This window comes from Vombatus ursinus, unplaced genomic scaffold, assembly GCF_900497805.2.
Source record: "Vombatus ursinus unplaced genomic scaffold, bare-nosed wombat genome assembly UNPS02014837.1, whole genome shotgun sequence".
In the NCBI taxonomy this organism is placed as follows: Eukaryota; Metazoa; Chordata; class Mammalia; order Diprotodontia; family Vombatidae; genus Vombatus; species Vombatus ursinus.
In genome coordinates, this window is record NW_020954615.1 from 4,153,102 (window position 1) to 4,170,948 (window position 17,847).

Genomic DNA, 17,847 nt, shown 5'->3' on the forward strand with positions numbered 1-17,847 from the left:
GATGCAGAGGGAAGCGACATCTATCCTTTTAATTATATTTAAAGATCAAAAAGGCCACAAGAGCATGTATGTATATGTACTTCTAGTCATGAGAGAAGTGACCCTATTCCCAGAAAGAGAAAAACAAAGCTACGTCATGAGGCTAAATCTCTAGGCAATAAAGTTATTATTATTTGCTGCTCGGTCTAAGCAGCCTTCTCGGGCGTTTATTTACAGTATGTGAGTCCTCAGCTCTTTACATTCCACAGTTAGACCTTAAGATAGGCTAGTTTTTAAGACAAGTGTTAAAGAGACTTTTAAAGCTCTGAGCAGTTACAGTACATGGAGATAGAAGTTTGATTCTCTATCGAAATGCACAACGTGACAGGCTAGAGAATGAGGCGCGAGCACTTTAGTAGTGAGCCCCGAATACAAAAGGAAAGGAGACATTGGAGGGATCGCGATCACACGTTGCTACTTCACCAGGGACCCACAAAGCAGAACATTCATATTCGTCCATGGCCAGCACAGATTTCATAACACGAACTCCATCGGCATCTCTCGGCGCGGTCGAGATGCGCAGCTAAACCTCCAGTGGTTCCCTAGCGGCTAACTCCATGGGGTAACTATGCTAAAGGGCTGACGTCTTCAAAACCCTGGTGGTTCGGGGACAGCACGGACGGATGGGGTCGGAGGGTCGTTTGGGGAAGGGCATGGACAAGGGTGGTTTCCACTGGGGAAGATGCAGTAGGGTCACATCTGTTAAGTTCTTGGGGACATTGCCATCGCAATGACAGGACACTGGATACAGAAGCTAGTTCCATGCAGTCTATAAGGGATGGGGTGGGGGTGGGGAGGTGGGGGTGGGAGGAAAAGGAAGACAGATAATAGGAACTACTTTGAAATAAAAGTGTTTTAAAAAAATTAAACCAGGCACAGTACACTCAAGATGGGCACATTATCTCCCCTAAAATGAAACTATCTTGGCAGGGGTGTGAACGCCCCCGCCTCTGTTATGCACTCTCGGCCGATGTGCGTTTGATGTGGGAGGCAGCAGAATCCTCACCTCGGAGGTTCCTGAAGAAGATTTTTAGCTTCTGAGGCTCTGCCATTCGCCTCCTGCTGAAGTCAGCCCGAGATGGCGTTTGGGCGCAGTGGTCCGTCTGCAGTAGATGGAAGAGGCTGGCCATGTTGGGGCCGATCTTCTTCATCAGGCTGTCTTTGATTCTGGTCACTGTCTCATCATCACATTCCAATAGGCTGCGGACAAGCTTGTTGTAGTATCTGGAGGAGAAGAGAAGGCAAGTTTCATAACTAAGTTCAACCCAGGGGAGAGTCAAGGAATGAGTAAGTACCAATCAAGCTGAGAGTCACAGATGCCCATGCAAAGGGTGATACCTAAGGTCACAGAGATAGGATGCATCATAGGCTTATAGCTGGTAAGCACCTGAGGCAGGATCTGAACCCAGGTCTCCCTGGCTCTAAATCTAACCTTCTCCCAGGGAGTGAGGTTACTGCATGAGTCTGGATCCTTTTGTTCCATTTAGAAGGTGGCTCTTTCCAGATGGAACCGATCCCATGCTGGTCTCTTATACAATCTAGGTGGTTGTTCAACTTTCTAAGAGTTGTGAAGCATTTTCAAATTGGAAAGACCACAGGGTTTTGAGAGCTGGAAGAGGCCCGAAAACTTATTTAGCCCACACGTTCATTCTTTTTAAACAGGAAGAAACTGAGGACCAGATGGGTCAGTGACTTGTCCAAGGTCACAGAGCCAGCCCAAGGCTCTAGACTACCTAGGATCAGTGTTCTTTCTGTATAAGGTACTGGGGGTAGGGATGGAATGGGAAGGGATGTTCCAGGCTACACTGTGGGCAAGAAAAAAGGTTGTTTATTTTTAACTCTCTGCAGAGGGCAAGGGGTTAGTCATTTTTCCAGTATGACTTAACCCCTCCAGAGAGGTCCATTCAAGGCTGTGTGGTAAATGGAGCAGAACATATCTAATGAGTTTAGGGAATGACCTTTCTGCTCTTGGACAGAGTTGAGATGATGATTGTGGGAGGGGAGTTGGAGCTGGGTTAGCCAAAATGCCCTGGATGTCCTTTCTTCTCCAATCTCAAGGGGAGATCACACTTAACTCTTATTTTTTTTTAAATTGGGGCATATCCTCCCTGTAGGATTAGAAATTACAGGAGCTAAGAATAGATGCAGTGTAAAGAACACTCCATTTAGCTATGGAAGGCCTGACATTGCATCCTAGCTTTTACTATCTGTATGATCTTGGGCAAGTCATTTAACCAGTCTCAGACTCATTTTCCTCATCTGCAAAAGGGAGATTAAAAACAGCACCTTCCTCCAAAGGTAGTTTTGAGGATCATGAGATGACTTATGTGAAGTGCTTTGGAACCTTAAGCAATGCATAGATATCCATTATTATAATTACTTCTTCTACTGATAACCTTTTGGAGCCTCAGTTTTCTCCACTATACAATTAAGAGTGGTAGCTTAGGTGGACTCTAGGGTTCCTTCTAGTTTTAATATCCTAGGTTCTAAGATTCTTTCTAACATTCTATGACATATACACTCTGGGTCTCAGTTTCCTCATCTGAAAAGTGAAGGGGATGGACCAGATCACCACTGGGGTTGCTTCCAATCAGTTTTAGTTCTAACATTCTAAGATACACACCCTTATGGCCTCAGTTTCCTTATCTGTACATTGGGGAGGCTGGACCACAAGGTGACTGTTCCAGCCCCAAATCCTATGACCTGGAGGGGAGGTATAGACCAGCTATACTGCAGGGGTGACTGCAGCTATTCACACACCCGCCCAACCTCATCGGAAATGTTGGCTGTTGTCAAGATGGCAGGCCCTTGACATTTGTTCCCATGGTGGAGGGAAACTGAGTCAGGAAGGATGGTGACTGTTGCGCAGAGGCAAGAGCTCCCTCTAAGGCAGCTCACCTCTCTGTCTTGAGGGTGGAATAGTTGATGCTGCTGGGAAGCCAATCTGGGTGCCCAAATCTGGACCTGGATACTGAAGCCTTCAGTTAATTTTGTGAAGTTCTGGGACTTACCCAGGGTCTCATGACTAAATGGGTGGGCAGGAGGCAAACCTGTCTTTGTAACTCCAAGCCTAGCCCCCGGTCCACTAGACCATACTGTTTCTGCATTGGGAATGATGACCCTTGCCAACACAACCCATTGCCTAACCCCACCAGCTGTTATGGACCAAGAGTATCTGAGTTCAAATTCTGACAATGACATCTACTGCCATTGTAACTTTAGGTAAGCCGTGACCTCCCTGGACCCATTTTCTCCACCTCTAAGATGAGATGGTCACAACAGATGACCTCTGGATGCATCTATTTCTAGACAGATGACCCTGTGATGTTCCTAGCTAGCACAGGACAGGGCTTGGATCTGCCCCAGACAAGGCAAGCTGAGAAGGCTCCCACGACCAGAGGAAGGCAAAAGAGGTAACCAGCGTCAACCCCATGGCAGGAGTCAAGTCAGGAAGTGTTTGTTAAACACCTACTAGTGCCAAGAACTGTGCTAAGCACTAGGGATACAAAGAAAGGCAATGCCAGCCCGTGCCCTCATGGAACTCAGAGTCTGATGGGGAAGACACACATGAACAATTGTGTACAGAGAAGCTGTGTCAGGATGCCAGGAGATCATACGGAGGGAAGGCTCTAGCGTGAAGAGGGACGAAGGCTTCGCGGAGCCCTCCCTTTGCCTGGGTGGCTAGCCAGAGAGAGCCACGGGCAGGTCCCAGTTCTGTCTGCCAGCCCTTCCGTTCTCCACCATTATCTGGGCTTTGGCCTCTTGGGATCTCCTGGCCGATGAGAAAAGGACGATGCCTTGTTGCCATCGGTTGGTTGCCGGGAAGAAGAAGCCTTTGGGTACCTTAAGGAACTGTGCACGCAGCCTAAGCTATTAACTTCAAATTTCAGAATGTCGGTGTTGGAAGGAGCCTTGGGTTCAGCTCCTGCATTTTGCTGATAAGGTGATGGAGGCTCAGAGAAGGTGATTACTTGCCTAAAGTCACACACAAGTCAGGGGCAGGGTCTTTACCATTCAACCTACACAGTTATAACAATAACAATAGTAATGATTCATGTGCCAGGCACTACATCTTATCTGAGGCTCACAACAATCCGGGGAAGGGAGTGGGTGCTATTACCATCTCTATTTTACAGGTGAGGAAACTAAGGCAGGGCAGAGTGACTCGCCCAGGGCCACACGGGCGAGGCAGTATTCAAACTCAGGTCCATCCTCCTGATTCACGGCCCAGATTCAGCATCTACTCGCTGCATGACCACAGGCAAATTGCTTTACTTCTCTGAGGAAATCGGAACTAGATAACCTGGGGGAAGGGGTCCTTTCTAACCCTACATCTGTGATGCTTTGATTATCCCCACTTTAAGTGAAGAAAGTGGCCTTTAGAGAGGTGATTTACCCAGAATGGGAAATTAAGGAGCCTGGCTTTAGTTTTCTCACTCTCCTTTGACAAATCCACCCTGAAGGGGTCAGTTTCCCCAGGCTTGGTAAAGAGCCGGTCCCAACTTTCTCATGAGAACATAAGTTTCGATCTGAGCCCAGGCTCAGGCTCCTCTCAGCCCTGGAGTCCATGCGGCTTAGGAACTCAGTGTGTGAAAATCTATAAATAGCCTTTTGTTTCCCTCGATCAATATTATTCTCCTGTTTCCTGTTCCCTGTCCGTGCACCAGAGAGGTGGGAAGCGTCATCGGTGACACGCACTGGCTCTGGTCTGGGGCGTAGAGCTCACTGACCCTCAGCCTTCTCTGCTGGCCTCATCCGGTTGCCCACAGTGGCAAAAGGCCACATCTGGCCAAGTTCGGCCATAGGGGTGGGCACCTGCCCTCCCCCGCTCTCCGCTCCTTCTCTGGCCCTTCTTCCTGGGCAGGGCTGGCTGGCAGGGGTCTTTGCCTCTCCTCCCCCACCTTACTTCAGATAAGTCACAGGAAAGTGGAATGGACCGTTAACTACTTCCTCTTATTCCTCCTTGCCAATTGGCACAGGTTCTATGTGTGTCTGTGCTGAGATTGGGCTGGGAAAGCAGGATGTTTCAGGGGAGCAGAGATCTCAGCTAGCGAAGGGCAGCCCGGCAAGGAACCGGAAAACTCTAAACAGTCATAAAATTAGCCAGCTCCAACAAAAGCCCCGGGGAAAGGTCGCTTTGAAAATGAGGGTCTCCAAATGCCAGCTCTGGCTTTGCAGGGACCGTCACGAGAGAGCTGGGTTCAAACCCAGCTCTGTAACCTTGGCTAAGTTACATCTACCTAACTTGGCCCCAGTCTTCTCATCTGTAAAATGGGGATCATAATAGCACCTATCTCCTACGCTTGCTGTGAAGCTTCAATGAGACAATAGACGTACAGTACTTGGCAAACACGAAACTACTATGTTACAAATGAAACGCCTGTTATCATCAGCATAGTGGACCAGAGGCTGAGCAGGGAGCCAGGAGGTCTTTGGTTCAATTTCCCATTCTGGGTAAATCACCTCTCTCCATTTACCTCTCTAAAGGCCACTTTCTTCACTTTAAAGTGGGGATGATCAAAGTGTCACAGATGTAGGGTTAGAAAGGACCCCCTTCCCCTCAGGTTATCTAGTTCTGATTTCCTCAGAGAAGTTAAGCAATTTGCCTGTGGTCACATAGCGAGTAGATGCTGAATCTGGGACTCAAATCTTATGTTTTGAGCTGGAACTCAAAGGTCATTAGATGGGTGAGGAGAATAGGCTCAAGGAGGAAAGAGTGACTTGCCTATGGAGACTCAGCTAGGCAAGGCCAGCTGGCTGGGACCTCAGGTTTCAGACCCCCTCCCCTTTCTGAAGAAGAAGAAGCAGCTTCTTCTACTCCTCATAGAGTAAACACTTATAAATGCTCAGGAGACTTAAGGTCACTGAGGGCAGGGATTGTCTCATCATTGTCTCTGTATCCTTAGTGTCTACCATGGTGTCTGATCTAGGGATTAGAGTATTAGAGTATTAGAGTGTAAGCTCACTGAGGGCAGGAATGACTTCATTCTTGCTTCTGTGTCCCCAGTGCCTGGTACTTGATCAGTGCTTGTTCGTTTGGCATACTTTTCTTCCTCTGTTAGAGGATGATTGGCACAGTGAAGAGCGCTGGATCTAGACTCAGGAGCTAACATGTATAACAACAACAACAGTAATAATTGCTCACAAATAGTACTCGCTATGTGCCAGGCACTGTGCTGAGCACTTTACAAATATTATCCTATTTGATCCTCACAATGACCCCAGGAGGTAGGGGCTATTGTTAACCCCATTTACAGGTGAGGAAACTGAGGCAGAAAGTGGTTAAGTGACTTGCTCATGGTTCACATAGCTAGTCAGCTTCTAAAGCTGGATTTCAGCCCTCTGTCCGATGCGCCACCTTCGCTCGTCTAGATCTCATTTTTCTTTTCTGAAGATGAGAGGGCTGGACTAGATGAATACTCAGGTCACTCCCAGATAGGGATCTATGGTCCTATGTGCACTTTGGAAAGCGATCCTAACTTTAAAGTTAGGTGGTTTGGTAAGTCTTGAATGATTTCTCCTGTACTTGCAGTGAAAGCTTCGGGAGCAGTCTGACCATTCTCCCTGCAGGGTAGGGGAAGGCTCGGTGGCACAGAGGTCAGGTGTTGCCAGTTACCAATGGAGTCTCTCTCATCTCTCCCCCCCTCCCGCCTTTGGCTCCAGGAATAATGGGGTACCTGTTGGAATACTGATTGGGCAGCTGGACCACTTCAGATACGGCTTCGGGGTTCTTCTTGGCCACACCGCATATGTCCAGCTTGTGGTAACAATCCTCTTGTACCTCGGAGATCATCCTCTGGAATGTGGAACATCTCCGAATGGCCGTGAAGATCTTGGAGGTTATGCCATTGGCGATACACTTCAGACTTTCTTTGACGAAGGCCTTTCCCTGAAAGGTCCATGAGAAAAGGAGGGACTTAGCATTGGTTGGGACCATTCTACTCCACAAGCACTTATTAAGTATCCACTGTTTGCAAGGCACTGTGTGAAGTACAGGGAATACTGAAACAGGAAGAAAAGAAAAAAGAAATGGCCCTTACTGGAGAGATACAACATAGATAACAGTAAATAATTAGAAGGGACATTCAAAGGAATTTTAGAGGACACCAACAAATGGTGGCAGTGGACATCAAGAAAGACCCTCACGTAGGAAGGTGGCCCTTGAGTTTGCCTTGAAGGAAGGTGGGGATCCCCAAAGGAAAAGGTGAGGAGGTCACAAAGCCATGGAGATGAGAGATGCCTTGTGGTATATGAAAAAAAAAGCGATTTGGCTGGACTCGAGAGGCCATAAGAAGGGGAGCGATGCACAATCTGCCCAGAGTCAGGCTGGGAAGGGCTTAGGCAACAGGGAGACCTTGAACCTTCTTGAGAAGCAGGGGAGCAGGGAAGCAGGCAGTGCTTTGCTTTGGCAGCTGTGTCAAGGACGGATTAGAGAGGGGAGAAGCTGCAAGCACAGAGAGTTCTGGGGTAACTATGGCAACATGCCAGAGGAGGCGGGATGGGACCCAGGGCAGTGGCTGGGCTAGAGCATCAATGTCCTTGTCCAGCCTCTGGGTTTTACCGATGAGAAACCTGCGTCTCAAACAGGGGCAACGATGCACTCATGGGCCCAAAAGGAGTTGGCAGCAGAGCGAAAGTCTGAGCCTAGGCCCTCCAGAGCCATTGAATGAGCTTCAGGCCCAGGGGCTCAGTGTCCTGGCCACTTGAGAAATCAAACTAGCCAGCCCTTCTATGTCTCTGTGTACTTAACAAAGTGCTCATGGCATCTCTGTGAAGAAGGGGGCCCAGTGATTACTAATAACAGCTATCTTTTACATGGGGCAGCCAAGTGATAACAGTGGATAGGATGACTGGCCTGGAGTCGGGAAGACCTGAGTTCAAATCCAGCCTCAGGCACTTACTAGCTGTGTGACCCTGGGCAAGTCACTTCACCCTGTTTGCCTCAGTTTCTTCATCTGTAAAACGAGCTGAAGAAGGAAATGGCAAACCACTCCGGTATCTTTGCCAAGAAAACCCCAAATGGTGTCATGAAAAGTTGGACACAAATTAGCAACAATAAAATCATTTACATAGTGCTTTAAGGTCTGCAAAGCACTTTACAGATATTACCTCATTTGATTCTCACAGTCACTTCAGGAGGGAAATGCTATTATTATCCCCATTTTACAGAGGAGGAAATAGAGGCACAGAGCATTCAGATGACTTGCCCAGGGTCACACAGCAAATAAAAGTCTGGGGCAGGATTTGAACCGGGTTCTTCCTTCAGGGCCAGCTCTCTATCCACGGGGACACTTAGCTGCCTCATTATTAAAGAGGAAGGTAGCCAAGTGTGGATAAAATGCCGAACTTGGAAGACCTGGGTTAGAATCCTGCCTCTGGCCCTTGCTAGCTGCGTGACCTTGGCCAAGTCACTTGACTTCTGCTGGCCTTGAGTTCCTTATCTACAAAATGGGGATGGTAACCATAGCATTAACTGTCCGGCTTCAAATGAGATCATGTCAGTAAGGTGCCAAGAGAGCTGTAAGGGATGAGGGCCGTACTTGGGGGTACTAGTGTGGAGAGCTTATACATCTAGGAAATGGACTCCCTGACTCTGATAGGGGAGCTTTAGCCTTATCTTACCCAGAACCAGCCCTCCTTGCTCCTTCTTGGCCATCTCACCTTCACACCGGCCATTCTCCTCATCTCTGCCCACAGCCTCCCCACCCCCACCTTGGAGTCCTGTCCCACCCCCAGCTCTTCTCAGAACTAGCTCTTGGAGGGCAGGGCCTGACTAGATTGCTTGTGGGTGCTTCCTAACTGCTTCATCTTACCAGAGTGGGGCTCCCAAGGCTACCGGGTTTTATTGCTTGCCCTTTGCTGTCTCAGTAGCTTCACCACATGCTACAGTCCCCATCCTAGTAAATCAGCACCCTACGGGGCCAACAGACATGATACTGGGTGTAAACAGGACATGGTGCCAACGTGGGGCTGTCACTGAATCACCTAAGCCCACGGGAGGCTTGTGGAGTTTTGTCTGCCAAAGTGCCCCTCCAGCCGTCTCCTGGAGTTGTGTTGAGAAAAGAAAGGAGGTGAAATATTAGAAAGAATCGTGAAAAACCCCTCAGATTTAGAGGGACCCCGGAAGCCACTTAAAACCTTTGCAAGGAAAGAGACTCGTCGCTTGGCTTTGTTTCCAGAGGGAAGACTGCCCAGTTCCTAGTTCTTTTCTCTAGGAGAAAAACTATTTTGAAAGGAATTATTTATGGGCTCATAACATGAAGGAAAGGTAATTTTCTGCTCCCCCACCTCTGTCTGATTCCATCAGGATCACAGGATCATCAGTTAGAGCTGAAAGGGACTTGAAAGGTCATAGTTTTATGCCCCCTCCCCAGTTTTACAGAAGAGGAAACTGAGGCTCAGAAAGAGGGGCAGAGCCAGGCTTTGAACTGAGGTTTTCTAATTCTACTGCTCCATAGTCACCCCCCCATCAAAGACCCTCTGAGACCCCCAGTGGAGTGAAGATTTGAACCTTTGTTCACAAAGGCAATTGGGGTTGGGGTGGGGAAGAGGGTAGGGGAAGAAAGACAGCCTCTGTTGCTTACTCAAACAGTTGCCTCAGTTGTGGCAGGAGGTGACCCGTTCCTCCCAATGCCTCTTACCTGAGTATCAAATTTTGCGGCACTGTACAGGAAGGATTTGCAGATGTCATACATTCCATCTGTATCACAGGTAGTGTTTTCCAGACATGCAAAAGCCCCACAGCCCACCTGCAGAGCACTGTTGAGGCATCGGATCACTTCAGCTGAAAAGAGGAGAGACAACGTGCATCAGTGGGGGTGGGGGCGGGGGTGGGGATGGGATCCAGTCTTCAAGTGCATTGGTGGGACAAATGAGGCTTCTCCAGGTGGAGTCTGGCATCTGAGGGAGGGAGAACCCAGACAAGAAGTTCGTAGTACAGGAAAGGAAGGGGAAGGGAATAATCATTTTAAAGTACCTACTATGTGCCAGGCACGGCACTAAGCACTTTCACAAATATTAGCTCATTTTACCCTTACAACAACCCTGGGAGACAGGTGCTATAATTATTTCTATTTTATAGATGAAGAAACTGAAGCAGACAAGTTAAGTGACTTGCCCAGGGTCACACAGCTAGTAAGTGTCTGAGGCTGGATTTGAACTCAAGTCTTCCTGACTCTAGCTCTATCCACTAGCTGCCTCTAGGCATGAAACCAGCAAATGAGTCAGCTCTGTCATACTGGGATGCCCAAGGAGGAGAGAGGGAGAAAGAATACGAAAGAGTGAGAGGCAAGGGTCCATTCACCAGGAGATTTTTCTCCTTATTTGAATGTCCCAGAAAACAGGATCATAAGAGTCCGGATGTTAACCAACGGGGGACCTTAGAAGTCACTTTCTTCAGTGGGCTTGGGAGTCAGGAAGACTTGAGTTCAAATCCAGCCTCAAATTCTTTCTCAGACATTACTAGCTGTGTGACTTTGGGCAATTCATTTCTTCACCTCTAAGATCCCTTCCTGGTCTTAATTTATGATACAGTGAGAAGCCCAGAGGTGACCTTGTCCAAAGTCGTTGCAGATGTAGGATCTGAATTCAGGTCTTCTGATTCCAAATTGAAATCTTTTCCAACCGGAGCATATGTTTAATTCTTCAGAGAAAAAGTGGGGGAGGATGTATCCTCCCTCCCCCCCCCAAATAAGCCTGGGATTAAGAATCAGAAGACCTACTAGCTACACCACTTTGGACAAGTAATTTCTCCAAACCTCAGTTTCTTTATCTGTAAATGGGGTAATAACTAGTTCAAGGAGCTGTTGGGAAGAAAAGGCTTTGCCCAATTGTTACAGAAATGTCAGTAGTCACTATCTAATCATTGCTGGTGCCTTAGGATCATAGGGTCAGAGATGAATGGGGTTCCAGAGGCCATGAAACCAATCCAGCAGTCAGAGGAAATCAGACCCCCAAAAAGATGAGGTAACTTGCCCAGGGTCCATAGGAAGCTAATAGTCAGAGGCAGACTTTGAACCCAGGTTCTCTGGCTTAAGAGTTGACCATCTTTCCACTCTCCCACAATGTCTCTCTTTACTGAGTCTTATAAGGCATTATTACCTTTAGGGCTTAAGAGGCATTCTAAGAAACAGGTATAAGTTCAGAAAGCAGGAGTGTCTGCACTTAGGTAAGGTTGGGGGTGGGGAGGCGGTGGGAGAAGGAAACCAGCCAGTTTGGTTCTAGAGAGCTCATTTGAGAACATACTTTTTCAAAAAGTCCAAACCTGTTTTTTTTTTTTTTTTATTGATGGTAAACTCCCAGTTTGAAAACTCCCTTCACCAATGCCAATCATCAACTCCTCTGGGACTTAAGAGCCTTAGAAGTTTGGTGGCTAGCTCCGGGTCACACAGTTGGTAAGTGTGAGAAGGCAGGACCTGAGCCCAGGTCTTCTTTTTCAAAGGCCAAACCTTGGGAAGGAGCATGATACAGCAAAAAGAAAACTGGATTTTGGAATTTGAAGGTCTGGGTTCAAATCCTTTTTTTCCCACTTACTCCTTCCATGACCTTGGGCCAATCACCGCACAGTCTCTGGACTCAATTTTCTCATTTCTAAAATGAGGGGGTTGACTAGATGCCTTCTGACTCTAAATATACCACTCTATGTACCCTCCAGTTACTGCATCACATTGTCTCACAATTCACCACAGAAGGGTAGAAAGCGATTCCACATGCCCACCTGTGAACCCATCAGCCTCCCGGGCTGCCCAAGTCACATTCACCTTTGGGTTGGCCAAAAAGGGAATAGAGCCAGCTGGTGTTTTTCCCTAGTCCCCCCATTATAGAATCGTGCTCAGAGCAACACACAATATTCAGTCATATTCTCTCTCTCTCTCTCTCTCTGAAGACATTAAAAGCCTTATTTAGGAGAAACACAGGTGTGGAGTAATGAGTCCAAGGACCCCGTTGTGCAAGACTGGGAGAAAACCGCAAGCTGAAAACTTGCATGAGGGTTTTTGCATTCTGGATAAGATCTCCCATAAAAGTAATTTCTCCCCTCCAGAAGGGAGGGGGGAGTGCGTTCTGGCAGGCAGCTCAGCAAGAAGCTATCTGCAGCCTCCATTCCACAGGATTCTCCCCGGAGATCAAAAGCTTCCCTGGTTCAGTTGGGCTTCCCCACCCCTCCCCCCCTCCCCAGCCTCTGGGATGCTACAAGTCATTTCCCTAATTATAGATTTCCACGGGTTCAAATGATAACTTTGCTCGCAGCAGTTTTAATATGCATTAGGGCTGCTATTGTCTTAGGCAGGCTAGAGTTGGGAAGGAATCGTTGGATTTCTATAGCAACCAAAGTACAAAAGGAAATGGGACCATTGCCCAGAGACCTACTACTCTCCATTGGGCTGGGGGAGGGTGGAGGTGGGGGAGAAATCGCCGTGTGTCTTCTGGGAAGGAGGAAGCAGGACAAATTCTGGAGAGAAGCTACCCATCTGACACCTGCCGCCATCTCCTTGGTGTCACGAAAAGCTGAGCGGCGGGTTCAAATCCTGGTCTGCCACTTACTAGCTGTGGGACCTGGGTTCAAATTCTGCCACTAACTAGCTATGTTATCTTGGGCAAGTCATTTCGCCTCTCTTCAAGGAAGCGGTCAGACTAGACGATCTGAGTTCCCTTTCAGATCTAAATTTCTAAGTCTGGGATTCCATTCCTTCTCTAGACATCTGTTTTCTGTTCTGCAATAGAAGAGGGTTGGAATAGGTGATCTCTCAAAATCTACTGTAGTTTGAAATCTGATTCTGAGATTATGCATTCATGCTGATCTTTCAGGGCGGGGTGGAAGGCTCTCTGGATTGGAAGTCAGAGAAGCCTAATCTGAACCCTGGCTCTGATGGTTTGCTCTCTCCATGACCTTGAGCTAGTCACTTCCCATCATGGAGTCTCAGTTTCTTTATCTGTGAAATGAGAGCCTTGGGCTAGATGCTCCTAAAGTCCCTTCAATCTCCGTCATCTAGGACCCAGCTCTGATCTTTGGGAAGGCGGGGAGAATGGAAGATTCCCCAGGGGCCAGCGAGCAGAGAGAAGGTGTTTGGGTACCAGAGGGGGAACAAGGGTGTGGAGACAAAACAGGGACCAGAGGTGTCCCTGCTGACTCCTAGTGAACCTTAACCCTTTAGAGACAAAGGCAATAGGCAAGGGACTGCTTTGGAAGCCAGGACTAGAAAGCCCTTTCACTCAGAAAAAAACAGCTGCAGTTTGGGGGGGGGGGGGAAAGAAAAAAATTAAAGGGTTTTCTTAGTCATGTGATGCACGAATGTTTCAACGCTAGGGCCGGGGAGAGGGAATGTGCTTCTCTTTGAATTCATCCTTGATGACCCATCACTCCTGAGGGTTCAAGGATTTTTTCTTCTTCTCATTTTAGCATGTGCTCTCCGCAAGGCTGAGGATGCCAAGTGGTTTTTTTTTTTTTTCTTTTTTAAGGGGGCCTTGGGTTGCATCAGCCTGTCCAGGGCTCACCTTCAGAGCCAGTCCCTGCGAAGCGCTGAGAGCGTGCCTGGAAACGCTCCCCACGCCCCCTCCCCAGCCCTCCTCCCAGCAGGGTACGTGCCAGATTACAGGCGATCTGACTGAGAGGCTTATGCAACGAAATACCCCCTCGGCCCCGGGCTCGCCTTCTCTTCGGATTCTTCATCAGTCGCATAGAAATTTATTAGACAAAGGCGGTCCGCTCCCCGGCGCTATCGGATTCCCCTCGCCGCTTCAGGGCCGTAGGGCATGAACGAAACACGCTTCGGAGCTCCAGCCTGCCGGCCGGCACACACAAGCACGGCCGCTTTAGCGGCAGAGCCGGGAGATGCAGGGCGGCTCTGGGGGATCGGGGTGGCGGGTAGGGAGGGGCAGTGCGAAGACGGGGGGCGGGTGGTGCCCGTGCCCGGTGCCCGGTGCCCGGCCGCTTACCTGAGCTGTGAGCCGCCCCCCGGGGCTTCCTGGGGCTCACCGAGTCATTCTGCTCCGCGTCGGTGGCTGCAGAAGCGCCGATCACCAGCACCAGCAGCACGGCGGAGTTGTGGACCATCCTCTGAGAAGTTCCCGCTAAGTTGCCGGGTTTTCTCCCCCTATCCCCGCTTCCCTCCTTCTCCTCCTCCTCCCCCCCTCCTTTCCTCCCGGTCTCTCCGGGCTTGAGAGAAGACGTGGATCTGGACGCGTCTGGAGGCTGAGGCAGGCGGCGGGCGAGGCTGCCGGCTGCAAGCTTGCTGGTGTTTGCAGCGGCTGCCGCGCTCAGGGTGGAGGTGCTGGCACCTTTGGCTTGGACAAACTGGGGGCTCCCGAGCAGCACCCAGGGAATTTATAGCCGCTCTTATCGCTCCCCGGGATCGGGAGCCAATCAGGAGCGGGGCCGGTCAGCCAATGAGCGGCCACACACTCATTCAAGCGCCGGGGCCCTGGACTTCGGAGGAATATTTTCCAGCAGATCTCAGTACCTGGTGCCAATATTTCGTGTGTGTGTGTGTGTGTGTGTGTGTGTGTGTGTCTCTGTGTGTGTGTGTGTGTGTGTCTGTGTGTGTGTGTGTGTGTCTGTGTGTGTGTGTGTGTGTGTGTGTGCAGGAGGGGGAGGTGGGGGATGGAGAACTCCCCACGATTACTCTCCTTCAAGGAAATAACCTTACTTAGCATCCTTTAATTTTCCAAAAGAGGCCCCGTTTTCTCATATCATTTAGGAAAATACGGGGTGGGGGGAGTTTTTGGAGGGAGCGGAGCCGGGGCCCTTGCAGCGCTCAATTAACCAAGCCATCTCAGGATTAAGCCTAATCTTAAAAGCATGCTCCTAGTGTTGCAAGCTCCACACCTCGCGTTCCTCCCTCCCACGCCCAGCAGCGCTCACATGTTCTCAGACGGATCGATGAGCTTGAGGCAGCTGGGAGGCATGGCCCCCCGTGCGTGTATGATCACGAGGCAGTGTACAGAGAAACGGCATTGGGCCGAGACCAGGGACAACTAGGTCCTGGTATCAGCTAAGCTGCTGCCCAGCTTAGTCACCACCAGGTTCTTTAAGGGTGTTTCGCATCTGTCTGGTGAAGCCTGTGTACCCCTTCTCCTAAGAATGTTTTTACGTGCATAGAATAAAATGCATGGTATTAAAAAGGAAACCAATTATAACGACATATAGTTATCAAGATACACACAAACGTATGGTGTATATGCGCATAGGTATATATGCGTATGTTTTCACACAGACACAATAGACTTACCTGCTGCATATACACATGTATACCATATCTACGTACATAACACATGCACACATATATGTAGACACACATACAGTTTCTGGTCCCTAGGTTAAGAATTGCTTAGAGAATAAATTCGTTGGGGGAAGGAATTTGTTTTCTTCATCTTGTTTTGTATCTTCAGTGACAGGCACACAGTAAATATTGAACACTGAATGAATGATTAAATGCACGCATGCATGCATGATTGAATGAACAGGGAGCTCTGTGACCTTGGACTGGTCACTCTTCCCCGCTCTGAACCTCAGCTTTCTCCTCTGTGAAATGACTGGATCATAATTTAGGGCTGGAAGGGACTTCAGAAGCATGTCATTTTACAGAGAAGGAAATTGAGGACAAGATCTGCCCAGCGATATGCCCAATATCACACAGACCAGGTGGGATCTGCCTTTGGACTCCAAAGGCCTGGACCTTTCCACTACAGTTAGATGGCCCTCAGCTCTGATACTCTGTGGTATATTCTACATACAGGGATCAGTTCTGATGACTTCTGGTCAGACTCTGGGGAAACATCACCCTCGTCCTCATCCTTCTAGGGTTCCTGGAGATGTCCTGAAGACGATTCCACTGTGTACATTGAAGGTGAGCCTACCTCCTAGATATCATATTCAGTGATAAAAGCAGCCATTCTATCCACCTGAACAGTAGTCTGAAGCACATTAAATAGAAAAGAATAATAATAGACTAGTGGGCAGCTAGGTGCAACAGTGGATAGAGTGCTGGGCCTGGAGTCAGGAGGACCTGAGTTCAAATGTGACTCCAGATACTTACTAGCTGTGTGACCCTGGGCAGGTCACTTAATCCTGTTTGCCTCAGTTTCCTCATCTGTCAAATGAGCTGGAGAAGGAAATGCAAACCACTACAGTATCTCTGCCAAGAAAACCTCAAATGGGGTCACAGGGAGGTGAACACAACCGAACAATTAAACAAGTGACAGGTCCCAGGACTATTTCTGTTTGTTGTTGTTACTGTCTTCATGACCTCGTGGATTGTGGTACATAAGGCCCTTCATTGTCAATGGGGTTTTCTTGGCAAAAATACTAGAGTGGTTTGCCATTTTTTTCCAACGGATTAAGGCAAACACAAGTTAAGTGACCTGGCCCACAGTCACACAAACCATCAAAACAGGTGAAAGAACCAACATTAATAATAATAATAATACTGATTCACATGTATATAGTAATTTCATGTGTGCAGGACACTTTACATATATGGTCTCATTAGATCGAATGAGTATGTGTGCAGACATACACAGTATCACTTAAATCATACACACACACACACACACACTCCATAGAGACAAAAGGGATACCTGAAGGGTTATAGACTGTGTATTCGTGCCCAGCAGCTTCATCACATCATTGAAATAGTGGTTCCTAAAAAACCAAACCTGCTAGATGAATGAATTCATTTCATTTCTTGGGTGCCCTTGGGGAGAACGGCAAGGGAAGGCTAGGGATGTGCAGGACGGAAGCCTGGAAAGTTTATCTGAGTTAAGAGGGAAATGACTGGAACCTTTACTGAAAGTCAGGTTGCTCCAGTAGGTGATGGACCCAGGAAGAGTGAGGGGTTGCCTAGAAGTTGGTTTGAACACATGAAGGTCAGAAGATCCTGTCCAGAATGGTTCTGAGAGCTAGGATGAGATGAAGGAATTCAGGGAGATAAATATGGAAGGACTTCGTGTGGCTTGTGGGGATGGAGGTGAGAAATCCTGGTGCCTACAGGGGCTCCAGTGACTTCTGAACGTCTCAAGCTAAAATATAAGAAGCACTTGCCTGCAACCTCTCCCTTCTCACCTTTGCCTCTGAGACTCCCCAAATTCCTCCAGAGCTCGGCTTGGGTATCACATCTTGCATGAGTTCTCTGGATCAGTCAACAAGCATCTGTGGAGGGCCTTTTATGCACCCGGTACTGTGCTAAGCACCCAGGATACAAAAATAGGTAAAGTATAGCCCCTGCTCCCAAGGAGCTCATGGTCCAATGGAGGAAACAACATCCCATAGTTGTGTATGCTACCTACAAGATAAAGTGGAGATGATCAGCAAATGAAAGGCATTGGTATTACAGGGGATCGGGAAGGACTTCTTGCTTCCTCCCAATTGCCATTACCCATTCTTCCCTTCATCCCAAGTTAATTTCCACTGTCCTTCCTGTATATTTTGTATTGATTGTATGAGTTGATTCTCACTCCACCTCCCAGTAGGCTCCTGGAAGGCAAGGCTTCTTTCATTTTTGTCTTTCTATCCCCAGCACCCAGTACAGGGTCTGACACATATTGTTGTTCGGTTATTTCGGTCATGTCTGACTCTTGGTGACCCCATTTGGGGTTTTCTTGGCAGAGATACTGGAGTGGTTTACCATTTCTGTCTTCAGCTCATATTGCAGATGAAGAAACAGGCAAGCAGGATTAAGTGACTTGCCCAGGGTCACATAGCTAGTAAGTGTTTGAGGTCAGTCTGAATTCAGGTCCTCCTGATTCCACACCCACCCTACCCACTGTGCCAACTAACTGCCCTGATACATATTAATAAATGCTTGTTGAGTGAAT

At 48.4% G+C, this 17,847-nt stretch overlaps 1 protein-coding gene across 1 annotated transcript; it reads right to left on the reverse strand.

The window, feature by feature from the left end:
* Window positions 1–842: 842 nt before the first annotated feature.
* On the reverse strand, window positions 843–14,107 carry STC1 (stanniocalcin 1). Its single transcript, XM_027839989.1, has 4 exons — window positions 13,972–14,107; window positions 9,681–9,823; window positions 6,717–6,928; window positions 843–1,263 (listed from the first exon to the last, which is right to left on the reverse strand). The coding sequence occupies exons 1-4, from the start codon at window positions 14,087–14,089 to the stop codon at window positions 993–995; spliced, it is 744 nt and encodes a 247-aa protein (XP_027695790.1). The 5' UTR covers window positions 14,090–14,107; the 3' UTR covers window positions 843–992.
* Between the last annotated feature and the right edge of the window lie 3,740 nt (window positions 14,108–17,847).

Bases quoted from the DNA above. Each gene is read 5' to 3' on its own strand.
- STC1 (XM_027839989.1), bottom strand. From the start codon at position 14,089: ATGGTCCACAACTCCGCCGTGCTGCTGGTGCTGGTGATCGGCGCTTCT. The intron at 9,824-13,971 runs GTAAGCGGCCGG...TCCTCTTTTCAG, and splicing joins GGGGGCGGCTCACAGCTCAG to CTGAAGTGATCCGATGCCTC. The intron at 6,929-9,680 runs GTAAGAGGCATT...TGGACCTTTCAG, and splicing joins CCGCAAAATTTGATACTCAG to GGAAAGGCCTTCGTCAAAGA.